This window comes from Amblyomma americanum, chromosome 9 (genome assembly GCF_052857255.1).
Source record: "Amblyomma americanum isolate KBUSLIRL-KWMA chromosome 9, ASM5285725v1, whole genome shotgun sequence".
In the NCBI taxonomy this organism is placed as follows: domain Eukaryota; kingdom Metazoa; phylum Arthropoda; class Arachnida; order Ixodida; family Ixodidae; genus Amblyomma; species Amblyomma americanum.
Genome location: NC_135505.1, coordinates 92,506,935 through 92,525,626, shown reverse-complemented (window position 1 = coordinate 92,525,626; position 18,692 = coordinate 92,506,935). Strand labels below are relative to the sequence as shown.

At 45.1% G+C, this 18,692-nt stretch overlaps 1 protein-coding gene across 1 annotated transcript in view; it reads right to left on the bottom strand.

The window, feature by feature from the left end:
• Positions 1-8,628: 8,628 nt before the first annotated feature.
• Positions 8,629-18,692, bottom strand: part of LOC144103233 (anoctamin-4-like) — a 79,875-nt gene continuing 69,811 nt past the window's right edge. Inside the window, exons 23-27 of the mRNA XM_077636010.1 lie at positions 18,205-18,257; positions 15,127-15,311; positions 13,471-13,576; positions 12,253-12,457; positions 8,629-8,988 (exon numbers count right to left, since the gene is read on the bottom strand). Of these exons, the coding sequence (XP_077492136.1) occupies positions 12,272-12,457; positions 13,471-13,576; positions 15,127-15,311; positions 18,205-18,257 (530 nt within the window). The 3' untranslated portion in view covers positions 8,629-8,988; positions 12,253-12,271. The remainder of the gene's footprint in view (positions 8,989-12,252; positions 12,458-13,470; positions 13,577-15,126; positions 15,312-18,204; positions 18,258-18,692) is intronic.

The following is an 18,692-nucleotide window of genomic DNA, read 5'->3' as shown; positions in this document are numbered from 1 at the left end:
AGGCAGCCGGAACTGCAAATTCCGGCTGATCAACAAGAACAAACAAGGAACGCCCCATGGCAACCAGACACCCAAGCAAGGGGACAACGACTCATCACTACACGGACACCAGTCTAGGCCCAGGAAGAAGGAACACGGTGCTACCGGAAAAGGAGGAAGCCACAGCCGGAACAACTCCAGCTCCTTCCCGCCCCTGGGGAACCCTGCAGGGAACGACAAGAGAAGCTCAAGCCGCGGACGCAGCGATAGCCGCTCCAATAAAAAGGTGAGCTGGCCAGCAGAGGCCTCCCAATCTATTGACGCTCGAGAGAAGGAGTTTCAGATCCAACTACAATCCCGAGACAGAGAAATTGCCAGCCTTAAAAAAGAGTTGGCTGACATTAAACGCCTGTTACAAGCGCATCAGGTACAGAATGCCACTGCGGCTAGAATGCCACCCAGCGCGTCCCAGGATTCGACCAATAATGCGATGGAAACAGACGCTATTTGCCACACTCCCTCCAACGCGTCCCAGTCTTCAGCCCATAACGCGACGGACACAGACGCCAGAATAGCAACTAAAAGACCGCATCCTACAAAAGAAGGCGAGGAATCCAAAAGAAAGGCCGAGGCTTCGGAAGCCGACACCCCGCAGCCGTCGAACTCAGGGCAGACATCAATACTCTGTCAGAGAGAACTAGCGCTATATCAACAGAACAAGCAACCTTCCAAGGCCTCGTTACTACCAAATTTGCAGAGATAGATATTCGCTTTGCAACACTAGAGGGACAGGTATCCCAAATAGCCACCTGCATGCAGCAAATAATGAATAGGCTTACAACTATCGAGGCCCGCCTACCCCCCACCTTGGATCTGTCCACGACGCCACAACCATCTATAACCCAACATGGCACCACGCCAAAAATTTGAAATTTGGCAATGGAACTGCAGAGGCTTCCGCCGCAAGCGGGCCCACTTGCAGCTCCACATCCAACAAGCACCGTCTGTTCCAACCCCAGACGTGATTGCATTGCAAGAAGCTAGCGGCAGGGCTACACTGCCAGGCTATAACGCATATCTGCCACCTCATTATGATACTAGTAACGCAGCCGGCTCCTTCACAGCCACTCTGGTGCATAGAAATATCACCGCAATTCAACATTTTATAAATGATTCGGAAGAAGATTACACCCTACTTGAAATAGTACCAAGGCAAAAAGGAGGCTCAAATCTCTTCATCCTTAATGTATACAACCCTCCCAGAAACAAAGGCAATGGACTCCCACACTTGTTGATAAACACAATAAAGCTGGCTGCTAGGGCTCAACTGTTAATTGTGGGAGACTTCAACGCTCAACACCCAGCATGGGGATATACCAAAGCAACTCCGAAAGGGAACCTGCTCTGGCAAATCATACAGTCACTAGGGCTCACAACGCTAAACAACCCGAGCGACCACACACGCATAGGTAACAGTGTATGTGTAGACACATCTCCAGACTTATCCCTCTCTAAAAACGTCAAGGACGCAAAGTGGGTCAACACCGGGCAAAACCTTGGTAGTGATCACTTCATCCTTAGCATCACCTTCCCCACGACAAAACTTAAAAACAAAGCAAAAGAAATACGAACCACGGATTGGGACAAGTTCAGGCAACTTCGCGACAAAACAGCTCCAAAGGAGATCTCTAACCTTAGCGACTGGGTTATCTCCCTGAATGAGGATGTCAGCTCCACTAGCGTTATGGTGCCAGTTGAGAAGGAGGAGCAGATTGCAGACTCAAAACTGTTACACCTGTGGCAGGCACAAAAAGGCCTCCAAAAACGCTGGAAGCAGCAAAAACACAACAAGCGACTACGCAAAAAGATCGCTGAAATCGAGAGGCGAATCGAGGAACATACACTTACTCTCCAAACACAACAATGGAACCAAATATGTGAAAGCGTCAATGGACAGCTCGGAAATAAGAAGACATGGCATCTTCTAAGACACCTGCTCGATCCAGAACAAACACGTCCCGTGCAACAAAGTCAACTGTTCAGACTCATACATAAATATGAGGGTACAACTGAAGACCAAATCAAAGAGCTAGCAGAACGTTATCTAAACACGGATGATAGTACCACACACCCAGACTACCGGGGGACTCCTAATCCAAATTTATACGCAGACATCACAGACGCAGAGGTCTGGTACGCAATTGGAAAACTGCGGACAACATCTGCGGCAGGACCAGACAAAGTAACAAATAAGACTCTCAGGAACTTAGACGCAACGTCGATCGCGGCGGTTACAGACCTTATGAACAAATACTGGCATGCAGGCAACATACCACCAGAGTGGAAACACGCGAAAATCACTTTTATTCCTAAAGCGGGTAAGAAACTCAGCACTGAGAATCTACGCCCAATTTCATTAACATTATGCCTAGGCAAACTCATGGAGCATGTCATCCTCAATAGGCTCCAAAACTATGCGCAGGACATGAACCTCCTACCTGTAACAATGTTAGGAGTCAGGGCCCAACTATCTACCCAGGACATTCTCTTGCAGCTTAACAAGGACATAATTGAAGCTGACGAGGGAACAGGAACGAAAGCAATATTGGGTTTAGACCTTGTTAAAGCTTTCGACAACGTCACCCACAAAGCCATCTTGACAAACTTGTCAGAAATCAACCCCGGAGAAAGGACGTACAACTACATCCGATCCTTCCTCACTAACAGAACAGCAGTGATAACGGTCGGAACAATAGAGTCTGCCCCAATCAAACTAGGAAGTAAAGGAACGCCACAGGGCTCCGTCCTGTCCCCTTTCCTTTTTAACCTCTCCCTCATCAAAATTCCCCCCAAACTGGCACAAATACCAGACCTACATCACACGTTCTATGCAGATGACATCACACTTTGGGTAACCAAAGGATGCGAAGGCTACATAGACGACACACTCCAAGCAGCAGTGGACATCATCGAGGCATGCGCATGGGATTCCGGCCTCACTTGTTCTGAGCAAAAATCTGAACTCTTCGTGATCCGTCGTAAACAAAGAGGTAGGCGTACCACGACATCCCCCCCGCAAATAAACGTCTATGTTAATGGACGATCTGTCAAAGAGGTACAGACCATGAGAATACTGGGGTTGTATTTACAAACAAATGGAAAAAATACTGACACACTCACTAAGCTAAAACGCACGGTAGAAGCGACGGCGCGATTACTCCGCCGCATAGCTAACCGCAGACAAGGGGTGAGGGAAAGAGATTTATGCCGCCTAGTGCAGGCCTTTGCGCTGAGCAGGATACTCCATGCCACCCCTTATCTGAAATTTTCGAAAGCAGAAAAGGACAAATTGGATAGCAAGATACGGCAGGCCTATAAGGCTGCGTTAGGACTCCCACTAAATGCCTCAACCGAAAGGCTTATGAGGTTAGGAATACATAACATCTACAATGAACTGAAAGAAGCCCATTTAATGGCTCAAACAGCGCGATTAGCCAATTCCAGAACTGGCAGGAGTATTCTTACTAGGCTCGGAATTAACTTTCAACCTACGAATAACGATGCTAAAGTAGACTTACCCCGCGCCTATAGGACGGCCCTACTAATCAAACCACTCCCCAAAAACATGCACCCCTTACACCATGAGGGTAGAAGACAAGCACGAGCCAAAGCCTTACATAAGAAATACAGACAGTGCGCTGCAACACTTTATGTAGATGCGGTAGAATACAAAAATACCAATGCCTTTGCAGTTGTGGTTGTGAACGAGAATGGTGACCACATCGTCTCGGCGACAATCAAAACGAAATCCTCTGAAACGGCAGAAGAGGCGGCTATAGCCCTCGCCCTAGCACATACCCAAGGGAGCATCATCCTCAGCGATTCCAAAATGGGTATCAATAATTTCGCTAAAGGGCGAATTACAAACACCTCCCTTAGAATCCCTAACGCAACCAAATTCTCACCAAATTATTCCGAATTGATATGGGTCCCAGCCCATTCGGGGAATCCGGGGAACGAGGCAGCCCACAATAAAGCCCCAGGTTTCGTCGACCGGGCAGTGGATGAGTCTGGCTCCCTGAATTTCACGAAGGACTCAATGATCGCATATCATGATCTCACCAATCATTTTAAACTAGAGAGGAGAATTTTCCCCCCTCCAGACAAAAGACTTACTAAAGAACAAGAGGTCACGTGGCGTCTACAGACGAGATCGATACGCACCCCATCACTCCTCGCGCACATTTATCCAGATCTTTACAACCCAAACTGCAAACACTGTGGCCAACGTGCTACCTACGAACACATCCTGTGGGACTGCAGAATAGAGCCACCTCCGGGTGATCTAGTTACAGCTCCTTCTCTCGAGCGGTGGGAGACCGTGCTGGCTAGCTCTGACCCCAGAACGCAAGTTTTGGCGGTGGAGTGGGCTGACAAAGTCGTCGAGGGCTATGTACTCTCTACCACTTAACGCGACCTCTTGCCAAGCTCTTCCCGGCGAATAAAATGTTTTACAATCAAGTACGTGCACTAAGAGGAGGCTTTTAAGTGAGAAATATCGGATTAAGGGCTGTACTGAAATAATGATTGAAGTTTTTTGTACTTCGCTCTGATGCCAAGACAGCGCTGTTTAAGCCAGCATTGAGTAGCGCAGAGCCCTTCCTTTATCAAGGCTTAGTTCATCACCGACGAAGACAAAAGAAACCAGAACTCATCTCTGCTTAGCAGACCGTTTTGCAGCAAGCCTGATGCTGCATTTTTTAGGCTGTTTGCTAAGCAGGGAAAGAACAAAAAATGTGTGAAACTGTCAAAGCGTACAACGCAAAAGGTAGAGGTGTGTCTACAGTTTAGAATCTGCGAAGCAAGCGGGTGCTACAATTAATTTTTAAGGACTAAGCTTTTATCTTACGTTGCAGAGTTCCAATATTTCTTTTCTGTGAACGTATACTAACTGGGAATGGTCATTCGCCAGCCAATGCTAACTTGACGAGCGCGGAGTTCAGTGATGGTTCAAAAATGCCCAAAAGAGCGGTAGGTTCACATGGACTTGAACAGTAATTTGTTCAACCGACTCTTAGCGTGTCCGTTTATCGGCGTCTGAAATTTGTATTAGTATAAATAGCCTTTGTTTTCGTATAAAAGCGAAGTGTTCTCGACGTAACTATGATCTGGAAATGTTGCGGCAGCGGATAGCTTCCGTCTTAAACTGGACAACCACACCGATTAACTCGAGGCAGCCCGATATTCCGGCTACCACATAGATAACGCGGAATTCACAGAATTTGCGTGGGCAACCATGATATCGTGAAACAACGCGTTGTCCCTCTTGCATGCATGCTTTAACATCAAAAAGTTCACCCGACAAATGTTACCGACGACGCATTGAATGATACCAGTATTCCCGCATCCAGGGACAAGACTGAGTGGTCCACAGAGAGGTCCCTATTGGCAAGAAGACGTTATCAGATATAATTTGCAGTTATGGCAAAAAGGAAAAAAAAGAAAACCTCACACAACGCACTAGTGCACGCCAAGAGCGTGGGGTTTTCTTAGAGCACTAATTGTTATCGCCTTGTCTGGCCACCCTGAAAACCTTTACATCGGCCAAATGCTGTGAAAGATGTGTTGAGAATATTGGGGATGTGGGTGAAGTGTGTTTGTCAACGATCTTGAAATCAAGTCCAATCCGCAGTGCAAGCACAAAGACGCAATATCTCTGCAGCAGCGACGTACATAACGATACATGTGTGATTTGTATGATTTGCAAAAAAAGAACATACACAAAGAATGGCAAACAATGAGCTGGAAGTTGGCTATTATGTGAACACGCAATATTAACACACAAATAAGACTGGTACAAAAGAGATACGACAGAAAGAAGAAGCACCATTGACTGGAGACATTCATAAGGTATAAGGTTTTCAAGACAAACTTGCATTTTACACAAGCTTTTAGACTCAAAGCATGAAGTAATGACACATGTTCACCACATCAGCAAGAGCACAGCCTCCGTGCTAACCACAATCACAGTGCTTGTAACTGCTCATGCCGACAATTTTAGAGGAAAATCATGAAACGCTTCACAACACACATGAGCATACGTGCAGTGTTCCCCTTACGTGCAGGTACTGCTTGAAGCATTTTTGAATAGTGAAATTTAGCGAATTAACCAAATTGCACCGAAAACACTCCACGCTATTTCTTTCAAATGCTCGTGATTTGAAAAAGAAATGACGAAATTTCTCCTTATTATATCAGACACGTAAATCCAACCGCTAATATAGAGGTGCACACTTAATCCTTTGACTGAAACACAAAAGTGGCGCACCACTGATGTAGAAGTACACACTTCAACATTTCAAGCGCAAAAAGTTCGTGACCGACTTCAAAACACATTACCATTTGGCAGCTAATAGCAATATTTTTGCATAAAATAAGCTCCAAATGAGCAGAACAGCTGTTTACATTTCAGTGCTTCAGAAGCAGCAAATTCATTCCAAGAACACATGCACTGGGACACAAGAACCGCAGGAGTTTAAAGGAGAAAGTATGCATGCAAAATCGAACAAGTTTAACAATAGAAAAAAGAGAAGAGGTGTTGATGACAGTGGTCTATGAGTTCACATAACTTGAGATTCAGCTTAGTGGGATAGCCCATAAAGAAACACTATGGCCAAAAGAGGGAGTTGGCAAGAAAGAAAGTGAGAGTGCGCAGTTTGTACATTTCAGAAAAGGCAAGAAACAATGCTCTTTTCTGCGCTCAACATGCAGGCATTCAAAACGTGGCATACCGTGAATGGCGCTGTGTTGCTGTCACTGCATTTTGTGGCGTTAAGGCTGTACAATCTGCCCAGGTTTTAATAGGTTGCAGGTGAAATGTGCAGGTTATAAGGTAGTTGGTAAATGACCCCACCCGCCAGCGGCGCAACATTTCCGTGTAGCCGCAACCAGGGCTTTTTAAAAGGATTTGCTGACCATGAAATTTCTCAAGTTTGGTTCAGGGACAGCAGCTACTACGAGACGTGCTATTGTTGGCTGAAGGGCGGCAAACTGTAATTACGCCATAAATTTTCATCCCGCACGTTAAAAGAGATAGTTGTGATATGAAGGCCGTGGAGAAGGTGGTTAATAATGCGGAACGCCACGAAGGAAGTGTTTCTTTAGGCTTAGGTTTATTGGGTTTAACGCCCTAAAGAGACTCGGGCTATGAAGGAAGCCGTAGTGGAGGGCTACGGATAGTTCCACCACCTGGTCGAAAACGGGCACTGATCTCTCACAGTATACGGGCCCCTAGAATTTTGTCTCCATCGAAACGTGACCACCGCGGTAGGGATCGAACCCCCGTTTTTCGGGTCAACAGCCGAGCACCATAACCACTGAGCCACCACGTCAGCTTGAAATGTTTTTTTAATAATGCTTAACGTCGCGAACAAAGCATTACTTTACTAATGTTAAGCGTATATAGAATTGCAGTTAGGTAATAGAGCTCTTCGGATATTTTTCATTCAGACAATGTAGTGTGCTTGCTAGTGTTATACATGGCAAAACATGAATCACCTCTGCGAACAAGTGCGTATTTAACAGCTTCGATCTCTTTCTAAAGGGAAGGTCGTGCCCTGCAATTAGCATTGCACCGCAGCACGCCCCCCCCCCCCCCGCCCCCCTCCCAGGGGAGGAAGAGGAGGATAACTTTAATGAATACAGGAGAAGTCTGCCTGGTCGTTAGCCTAGCCTGCTACTACAGACCCCAGGGCATACCAATCTATTTCACAGCGTTACGCAGAAGTTAATGTCCGGTAGAAGAACATAAAAAATCCAAGCACAACGTACAGACGGGCATACAAGACGTCTCAGGTGCGAGCGAAGAAATAATAACGTGCTTCGCCAGTTTAGTATGCGTCTCCTGGCATTTATTACGTCGAGGTTGTAATCAGGAGACGCTATTTTCACCATACGCAGCTCAGCAGAAGGTGTAAGCACGCCTTGTGAATTTATCGATACCTTTGTAAGAACACCAAACTCATACGCGGAGTAAACTGCTTCAAAGCTTTACCTCATCTACGTCGGAAAACATTTGTTCTCGAGCATACAAACTACTCAGGGAGTTATGGCGATTAGCCTGTGAGACACATCTATGAACGCCTTAGCATGTTACTGGGATTGGTGTTGTCCGGGAGGGCCACAGATTAGATACGGAAAGTTCGCTGATATAAAACTCTGTTGCCGCCGTGTACTGCTTTTATAGTGGGACCCAATCAGGACTATATCATAGTGATTGCCAATGTAAGGGTTCAGCTAGAGCGGCTGACACGGCTGATTATATACCATCACCAAAGAATTCTTATTTCGCAATATTTCCCAATCACTTTGTTAAAGGCTTTCACATCAGTGCTACATGCTTGATCATCTTCATGCTAGAGAAGCAACAAGCGACTTTACCCGTGCACCGCAAAAAAGCTTGTCTGCCCTTGACCAGATGCTCATAAGAGCGAAATAAGGCACACTAGACAAAAAAAAAAAGTCATGAGAAAGTGGCTTAAGCACTGATAACTTCATGATCGGGGAGAAGGCCTGTCGCTCAGCCCATGTTATAAGCCACAAAGACAACATCATTCCGGGCTTCAAGGCTGTTTATATTTGCTAAAGCTGTATAACATACCATAAGATGCCGTAGGCCGTATCTGGGTAGTTAGGGTAAGCGCACATCAATACATGGTGCCGTAAGCACGTGCCCCTATGGGTAAACTGTAAATATATAACATGAATACGAATTGGGATCACAACCGGTGCACATAGAACATGCGAGAGCTAGTTCCTTCATATACTTGGCCCACGTAAATGATCCTTTGTTATAAAGTTCCGTGGAACGATTTTTCTTCCTGCTATTTGAGAAAGTCATCAACGCAGACTGATATGTTCGGGGCTAGGTCGGCGACGACTGATTTTGCTCGGCGTAGAGAGTTGTCAATTCGTCGCTGGTAGACACCGAACTGCTCCATTCCGAAAGACCTGCCAAAGAGAAAAATGATAAATTGGGCTTAATTTTTTATTCTTAAAAAAGGGTCAGGAGACAAGACAGAGGAAAAATAAATCAGTTGGAGTCTACTGGAATAACGAGCACTGCCTTTCTACCATCAACAACAATGAAAATGCAAAAAAAATGCGGATGATTAGGCGCGGTTAGCGGAATGCGAATTAGTTGTGCTAGCACTTCGGTTTTCACTTTGGTTTAGATTCCGGTTCGAAGCTCGTTTTTCAATTTAAACATGGTTGAGACAAAGGTCGCCGGAATTTGACTTAAGCTCCGCCTTAAGTGCATGATGCCATAGCGTTAATGGGTGATTGCCCATATATGCGGAATCAATCATTCTCTACGTTACATAAACATACAAAGAGCGCTGGCAGTTCTCAAGCCATTGCTGGCGCAGTATTGCAGCGATTAAACGATGCGCCAGTCTCTAAGTAGGTGGCTACTTAAAGCACAGACACCGGTGAATCTTGTGAGACTTAGATTGCTCTTCCCGAGCAATCGCTTGCGACCAATCCTTAATTCAACTGCCACGTGCCACGGTGGGCAGTTTGCTCATAATCCGACGGCTAGACAGACAGGCAGTGGCAAGACAGACAGTGATTAAGGTTTTTCAGAAAGACAGTGGTAAAATCGGTGAGTGGGGTGTTTTAGCACTAGCGTACCAAAAACACATGACAAACTCACCGTGAAAATAAACTCAAACTTCTTAATGAACAAATTAATTGAATCTAAGAAAACCCAGATGTCAGGGCCATACTTCACTATCGTGTCGAGGCTTCAAGAATTTCGCGCGCCATTTTATTTTTTTTTGCTTACGAGATAGCATAGTCGTCTCACTGAAAAATTGGAGGGGACACCTCAGCTTCATCTTGAGGGTATGATGCGACAGCGGATGGGTCAATGCCCATATATGCAGAATTGGTCATTCTCTATTTAACAGTCGTAGATCCTCGGGAGTCCTCACACACTCCTGGCGCAGTGGTTCAGTGTTTTATGTGCCACTGTCCGAAATGGCAAGTACTGCCACCGGTGGGAGATGTGCGATTCAGGTTGCTCTTCCCAGCAACCTCCTCTCGCGACCAATAATTAATTTACCTGCCATTTCCGACGCTGCGCAGTTTGCTCACAACCCAGTGGGCAGGTTGCGATCGGGCCACAAAATTACGTGACCTAGGTAGCCCACCTTCCTCCTAGGTTGCTTCTCTGGGAATGTTTCGTGGGTTTACCTCCATGGTCAACGACGCCGACAACGACAGCGTATTTACTGCGACACGACCTCTTTAACGCCATCGATTTAAAAGCGGTGTGGTTATAAACTTAATACGTCCCATTGCCTGATAGAAGCATTGACACTTGCGATGTTTCTAATGAAAGTTGGGGAAAAAGTGCGCTACACTACCCTGTAACAAGACGGCTAACATCCAGACTGCTTTTGCCGCTGTTGTTTGAGTCCAGCAATAGCAAAAACATAGTGTAGGGAATAACTCTCAGGTAGCTTTAATTGTTTAAAAGAAGAGAAGTTTCTGCCTCTGAGCGCTTATAATTAGAACTTCAAGTACAAGGCGGGGTCAGAGAGTCACACACATCGCGCAGTGACAACTAAAGCGTGTTTTGAGGTACTACGAAATGCGCGGCTGTGCGCTTTAAAGCCGCGAATAGCTGCTTCCAATACGGGCGCATTGGCTTAGCGGAAAAACATGATCAGCATCAAAATTGGTGCCGTTTGTTCGAATATTACGATATTGATTTGTGCTTAACAGCACTAATGACGAGCCTATATCTTGCTGGTTTTTTTACAGTTGCGTTCATTGTAATAAGTTATACGTATTTCGGTGCTGTGCAGTACCTTCAAGGTAGGCCCATAAGGTGGTTAGGAGTAAGGAATGCAGGCAATCTGTGAACCATGCGACGAACATCTGTTGGGGCATGTTCTGATAATGGTGCCTCGAGATAACGACCAGTGTGTCATTTTCTGGTTGCCTTTAACTGTGGTCTATAGAATTCGGTTGTGCCTGGAAGTCCCCCCCCCCCGCACACACACACACACACACACATACAAACACAAACCATGGCTTCTTCTAGAGAGCGGACTATATTGTTAACGAACTAAAAAAGAAGTTATTCTGAAGCGACGGGGAAGCAACAAAAACAGAAAGCCAAAAATGAGGGAGACCCGCTGAGAGCTCCGCCACCGCCGAGGTAGTGCGGGCGACGAAGGCCGCGCAGCCGCCAGAGAGGCGCCAGTGACGATGCCATCTCAGACGAGGTTCGTGCTTGGAAGGCAGCGCACCTTTCAAAAATGGTCAATAGACAGTCTATAGACTTCATATATATACTCTATTGCTTTTCTATATATATATTTCTTTTTCTGTATTCATAGTGTATAAACTGCCTATAACAAAAGTGTCCTAAAAGTGTATGACCATAAATCTATAGATGGTCTATAGACTTTCTATGTGACTTGTATTGCCTATAGACTATTCTCTAGGATTTGCCTATAGACAGTCTATAGACACAACTTGCGTCCCTTCAATATCGTACACCAACAGTTAACACTCGTTGTACTGACATTTTGTCCTTACCACAGTTTCGAACTAATTACAAGCTGCAATCCTTGTCTCACAATCTGCCATTTTTTCTTAATAAATATAAAGGCACTGCTGGATTTAGTCCAAAACAACTGCGAATATACTTTGTGAAAATGTAACCTGTATTAATTCTTATGTCGTATGAGAAAATTTCTGTTTTTACTGCACTCTTTTTTTTTTGGCATTCATTCATTATTAATAAACATTCTGTTAGCTCATTTCTGTTGTGTTGCTCTCAGGCATACGCTGTCTAATTTCTTCTCTATTTATTTATTGATGACCACTTCTGTATTGTTCATTAATTGTTATTTCGTTCTGTCTGCTGCTGTCATGTAATGGTTTCCTGGGCCTTTGTCAAGCTGTTCGTACAGCTTTAGCCCAGGTGACCATCCTGGTGCTTGTTGGAGAATAAAATATGATTTGATTTTATTTGATTTGATAGACAGATGTCTATGAAACGTCTATAGACTATCTAAAGAAATGTTTGTAATAATTGAGAGTGAAGGAAGCGTCAGCGCTAGTAGCCACCTCCTCCGCGTGATAGTTGCAACCAATGACGACTCTCGTCAAATCTTTTAACTACGCAGCAGCCTCGTTTAACACACAATGCTTTCGCTCATCTATTGCCTTGACGCGAGGAGGATTGTGACGAACTTTTCGAGCGCCGTCCTTGTCAAGTGCTGCGTGCCGAAGAGCCGCTTCTGGAGGTCCGCTGTGTCGCGGTCGGCTGGGCGGCAGTCTCCAGTCCAGCGATGACGTCTTGTTCCACGATGTGTTCCCGTTTGATCCTCTGTTGCACCGACCGGGGAACGTCCGGAATCAGGGCGGCCACGAGCCCCGTTATGAAGAACACCACGTGCTGCGAAATACAGGTGCGAAGGGCTAGCCCATAATTTACAGGGCATATGACAAAGTTAACGAGCAGTACTCCGACAAGGGGAGGAGGTGACACATGGTTTGCTTTTCGCTAGCTCATCCTTACGGTTCTCTTAAGTTCTAAAAAGTCATAGATAGTGAGTACGATAGTGTTTTTTACTCTGCCCCCGTTTAGTGCTTTACATGAGACGTAAGTGCCGCACTACACGGTTGAAAAAAAAAGTAGCCGGATGAATTTTGAGCAGGGGTGTACATGATGGTTTACGCTTTACAACAACCTCCAGCGCAGTGTGCTGCAGGCGCATAGTCCCCGCCTTTTTTTTTCGTCTTAGGAATTAAGAAACGCGGTTTGTTTGTAAGTTAATTATTACTTCGTGTTACCACTAGTACACACTCTTTGGTAGACAATCTTCACTTATTAGCATGGTGCTAAACAGATATCGTGCACCCAACCAGACTCAGTACAGGTTTAGTCACTCCACACCGTAGTTGGAATAACATTTAAAGCATCTAGTATTTATGTATTTATCTATTTGTTATACTTCACGGTGCAGTTGTAAATTAGATAGGGAAAGATAGAAAACAATGGCTAATCACACAAACTTAAACTAAAGATACAAAATATCGAGCATAAACAACGAGAACATACATTCGAAGCAAACGTGGCAAACAGAAAATGATGTATACAATAAGATATTGTCTCGAATGCGTCAGGTGGTAGCGGTAATAGGAATAAAAATGCAGTGAATAAGGAACGCAGTTAAAGCCCTAAAATACGCCAAATGTCGCGAGAAGTTATAAAATAAAACTTGGAACAGCAGTTTTAAAGTTATCGCCGCCGGTTATGCTAGTAAGTGATAAGGAGTAAAAATGATAGTTTGTGACAAACTGCGATCAAATGCATTTCATATTTCGTTCTACTTGAGCCTACTGGATATGCTGCAATCTTTATTCTGACGACTAGGAAAGTCGCTAGCAAGCAAGGTGCTCACTTACCTCGAAAACGACGACAAAAAACAGCCTGGCAGCGAATATGTGCCAGTAGGTCAGAGTCAGCTGGTATTCTTTGTCCGAGCCAGGAGGCTCCCGGTAGTCGAGATACCTGCGGCATCAAAGATGCGTTAGCCTGCATGGTCAGCAGAAAAAATACGTCTCTTTTTACGAAGCATACTTAAGAAATTCCTGGATTGGCTTTTTATTCTTGTCTGCATTCGAAGTACGCCAGCACCTACGGTTCATAGATAGACTCGTACTCTTTGAACGAGACAGCTTTAACAAAGTTCCCTAAAACGTGATACAAGCTATGCTTCTAGCACAGAAGGGATTACACAGCGCTTGTCTTTGTGTATCATCCTGTGGTCCTTGTCTTTTCGCGCTGTTCTTCTTGAACATGGCATGCCAACTCGCCCAAGCATCAGTCCTAACGAATTACACAAGGGATTACATCAGCAATACTTGCAAAAGTAAGCAATATGTTCAGTTCAGAGTGCTTTCTTACATGTGTATTAACATGCGGGTAGTTTTACAAGGACACAGAGCATGCCCATAAGCAGAAGAAAAGAGATCGATTTCACGTTTTAGTGACATAGCGGACGTGTTGACGCCCGTGTTTGTTCGAAGCCTTAATGAGTTGTTAGGACGGAGCTCAAGAAACAAAATATGCTAATAGCTTTGTCATTTCGCAGAAAAAAATGTAAGATTTCTTGTAAAGTAGAAGACGGTTAAAGGGGTGATTACTCCAAGTAGTCGAAGGGAGAGCTACACAGAGTGATTTTATGGCGGAAATTCGGCGAATTCGCTCGATGGCGCTCACTTGACGATGAACGTCGGAAAATAGTCTGCCGCGGCCCATCTCGTCCGGCAAGATACTAACGCACTACGTCGGATCAGCACGAAAGCTGTGGCTGACGCGAGCCAATACGAGCTCGGTAACCTCGCGTTTCTTTTGATTTCATTGCTTGCACCAGCCGCCATGAGCGACATGATTATCGTAGAATTGAATGTTTCATCCAGCAAAAAATGTAGTTTCTTTGAGAGAAAACACCTAATTTCGCTTGGAAATGGCCGCGCTTACGCCCCTAGGCAAGAGATGTGGAAGGTAAACGCATCGCTGCAACCGCGGCATAACTATTCACTCTAAATGGAAAAGAGTAAGAAAGGAGTAAGGCGTCCTCTAGAGCACTCCCGTTTTTAAAATGATGTGTGCTAGAGGACAGCTTACTGCTTCTTTACTCCCATACAGAGTGTAGCGTTTTCAGACTTTCGAGTACGCAAATGCTTGTAGAGACGTTTGCAAGCGCGCTACACTTATTGTAAACGTGTCAAAATCAACACATTCCAAAATTTTTAAAGAAACAGCGTCCTTCGATCGGCCTCTATCAGCGGTGTTTGACACTTTTTGAACGCCTTTGCTCTGCGGTCGAGGGATACGCGGCAGTGCTCACCGCTTCTTGGCTGCATTAAGCAAGACCCAGCAAACAGCGGTCGGAGCACTCATAGCCACGGCGTTTTCTACCGCGTGAACTTCGTCGAAAAAATTGTCACATATAGCCCGGCTCTGAGGCAGTTTTACTAGCGAACAGCATTTTACACAGCAAAAGAGTCAGCTCTTGAGGGCTTTATGCATGCGTTCACGTTTACGTTGAACCCGACCTGCATTCGCGAACGATGATGCCGTCCAGCGTGGCGTTGTCCGGACGAGTCTCGTCATCGTAGTCGCTCGTGTCGAAGGAGGACAAAGTGAAGTTGACGAACCCGCGGAGGCTGTGCTCACGGCTGTGTACCATGCGGTACAGCATCCGAGGGATGAAGTCACTCGTGTACGCAATCAGGAACGCCTGCGAAGGTTAAACACCACTCTCCTATCTTGCGCGGAATGAATAAATGATTATAGCAATTAAATACATTGTAAAATATGAGCTTCAAACGTCTTGAAGGGACATGGTGCTATGGAGGGCTCGGTATTAATTTAGACCGCCTGGGGCTCCTACACGTTCAGTGCCATGGTACAGGGCGCGGCGCTTTTATGTTTCCCCTGCACAGATATACGCGAGCTGCGGCCGGGATCAAACCTATGACCTCGGATTACCTAAACAATATTAGTATAGTATGATATGCAGTCAAACCTCGTTATCACGAAACCATTTATAATGAAATAATAGACATAACGAAGGAATGATTCCTTTTGAAAGCTCGGTCAGCACAGGATATAACGAAGTAATCGCTCAGCTCCTTCATATTTGTTATAACGAAGTTCATCTGCACAGGATTTAATGTACCGAATGTGCACATAGGCTATGAGACGCACCGTAGTCAAGAGCTTCACATATTTTGCACTACCTATGGTCTTTTAACGTGCAAAGGCATAGCAGAACACCAGGGTGTTGTTGCATAGTGCCTCAATGTAAATGCGGCCTCCGCCGCCGTACTCGATCGCCTGTCCTAGGGCTCAGCACCCACTCACACACAAAAAAAGAAACTAAGTATTGAAATTTACTCAACCAAGCCTTGGGCTCAGTAAACAAAGTAATGAATGGATAAGGTAGGACGGATTACTCAGTAGATGAACCCAATGAAAAACTTTCGTAATTTATGAGCATTGTTCGGGCCTTATTTTGTGAGCTTCAACAAATCTGCTGTTAGCTGATCCTCAGCAACTGACTTCCACCTTTTCATTGCTCCTACAGCTTTCTTTCCTTTCTCCACCGCTACCACCGAATGTCTAATTGGTCTACACTACTATTTCTCTCATTATCGTCCTGATTACTTCGGGCTTGATGAGATCAGTCTGAAATCAGTAATGACAATTCCCGGCATGTATATTTGCGCATACATCTCATTTTATCCTATGCCTAGTTCCTACTTGACCGCTTTTGTACTGCCTCCTTCTCTACACCATGCTGGAGTTTCTCCATACTTTGCTTCCTTAATACGGATATCATTCGCTTATCGAAGGAATTTCATATCTAACAAGTTTTATTCTGTATATGCTGAGTTAAAGGCTTTCGTGATTTGGCTCTTTTTAATCAGATCTTTCGTCTCTTGACAGAGCTTGCCGGTACCCTGTCGAACTATCTTAGCGCCTACTTCTGTTCATATCTTGAAAACTACCATCGTCACCCTCGGTTCAAGAGAAATATCTGTTTTCCGGGGAGATTCTAAATTTCTCTACTTTCTCTCTTACCACTAACTAGTTGATAGGCTTCTTCCGTTCCCGCCTCAAGTCTAAGCTGATTCGAGACGTTAATATACTTTAGTCACTACACCGCACCTTGCCGAAGATATCCACATACTGCTAGATGGCAGAGTGATCTCACAGTGTAGAGACTATTTCATGTAAGTACCCAATTAGAACAAGCAGGTATACAGCCACCGCGGTGGCTCAGTGGTTATGGTGTTCGGCTTATGACCCGAAAGACATGGGTTCGATCCCGGCCGCGGCGGTTGTATTTCGCTGGAGATGAAATGCTAGAAGTCCATGTACTGAGCGATGGCAGTGCATGTTAAAGAACCCCGGGTATTGCAAATCTCCGGAGCCCTTTACTGCGGTGTCTCTCATAGCCTGCGTCGCCTTGGGACGTTAAACCCCCGTAAACCAAACCGGAACTTTTGTCCGGGCTAGTTGATGCACGCTTTGGTAACAATAAAGCGCAACATAAAACGGACGCAAGAGGGGTGGACAGGACGACGAGGTCGATTATACAAGTCTCGCTATTCGGCCTATCACATGTCCGCTATGGTTCTCCCAATTGCCGAAGGTGTTCATGATCCGTAAACTGTTTAGTACTTGAAATTCTACTAAATATTCCTCCCGCTTGTCCTAGAACCTGTGCCGCAGTCACCAACTGCAGGGTTTCAAGACTGTTTTGACTACTTTAGCATTGAAATCATTCTTCAGTGCAGTAAATCGTGTTTTTACTTAAATAATTGCCGATTCTACGTCTTCGTAGAGGCTTACGACTATGTGGTCATCATTACTGGGTGTAGCTGCGCAGGCGTGTAACCTTTTTTTTACCTTTTATTAGTCTTAATTGTGATAACTACCACCCTCTAGTTAATGCTGTAAAAATGTTCTGTGTTGCAAGCTATATGCTCATTGGTTAGGAACTCCATAGCTAATGCCCGTAGGTCCGCTAAATCAAAATAGCATCGTACGTGCCAACCCTTTGGCACTGTCTTCTGACGTCCTTTTTAATCACCGCTAGTTCTTCGAACAACACTGTTAGACTAGCCTCACTGGATAAAGTTCTAGCGTTAAATGTTGCAGGTTTAGTTTCCAATGGTGACCTGAACGGAGCCAGAGATTCGGAGCACCCTATGATGCGTCACAGTTCTGACCGCCGCCTTAGTTTGTCTGCAGCCACAGGGGACTGAGGGCCGAGGTTTTATTACTGTATTCGTATAGAAAGCGGTGGAAAAGTTCTACATCAGGCTTGTCTAATCCTGTTCTGGTGAGGAAGTACGTGGTAGGCTACGGTCAGGGGAATCAGGCTGCACCCCAGGCCTGATTATTCAATTCTATCGACACGTGGGCTTCATTTTTTTTCCTGGTGAAATGCTCAGCAACGGAATTCGAACCGCTGTCATCTTGCACACGAAGGGAATGCTCTGCGTTTGCGTCGTGGCTACATTGTTCAATGTGTGTCCTCGGGGCTGTTCAAATCATCATTTGAATTAGTTTAGGTAATAATGGCCAAATTTGTTCTCTGAAATTCCACAACAGGGACTTACATTGCAGATGACAGCGAAAACGGAGACGCCCTTGAGAATCACCTGCCAAGCACCTGCGAATACGACAAACAAGGATGAAACGCAGCAAAAATGCAGCGATATAGACTAATTGGAAGTGCAGGATTCTAAGGACAGCCGCTGTTTTTGGTCAGCTAGGTTTAAAAGCAAGCGCCACAAAGACTAACTCTGCCTCTCAGCATGACGTAGCTGGACCTTGTACTTATGCAATTTTTGCGTAAAATATATGGTATCTAGATGTTCAGTATTGTCACACGTGCACTTTCAGTAGCCCTAATACCGACAGCAACAGCAGACAAACATATTTTCATAACATATGACAGTGTCACGCTAAGGCATGCAGTTTCTGAAAAGGCGACTCAACAAAAAAGAAACGAACTTCTGATGAAAATAAGGCAGACATGGCTGACATTTTAATTGGTCACGACTTCAATGATAAAACGCACAACTTAGAACACGGTCTCCTGATT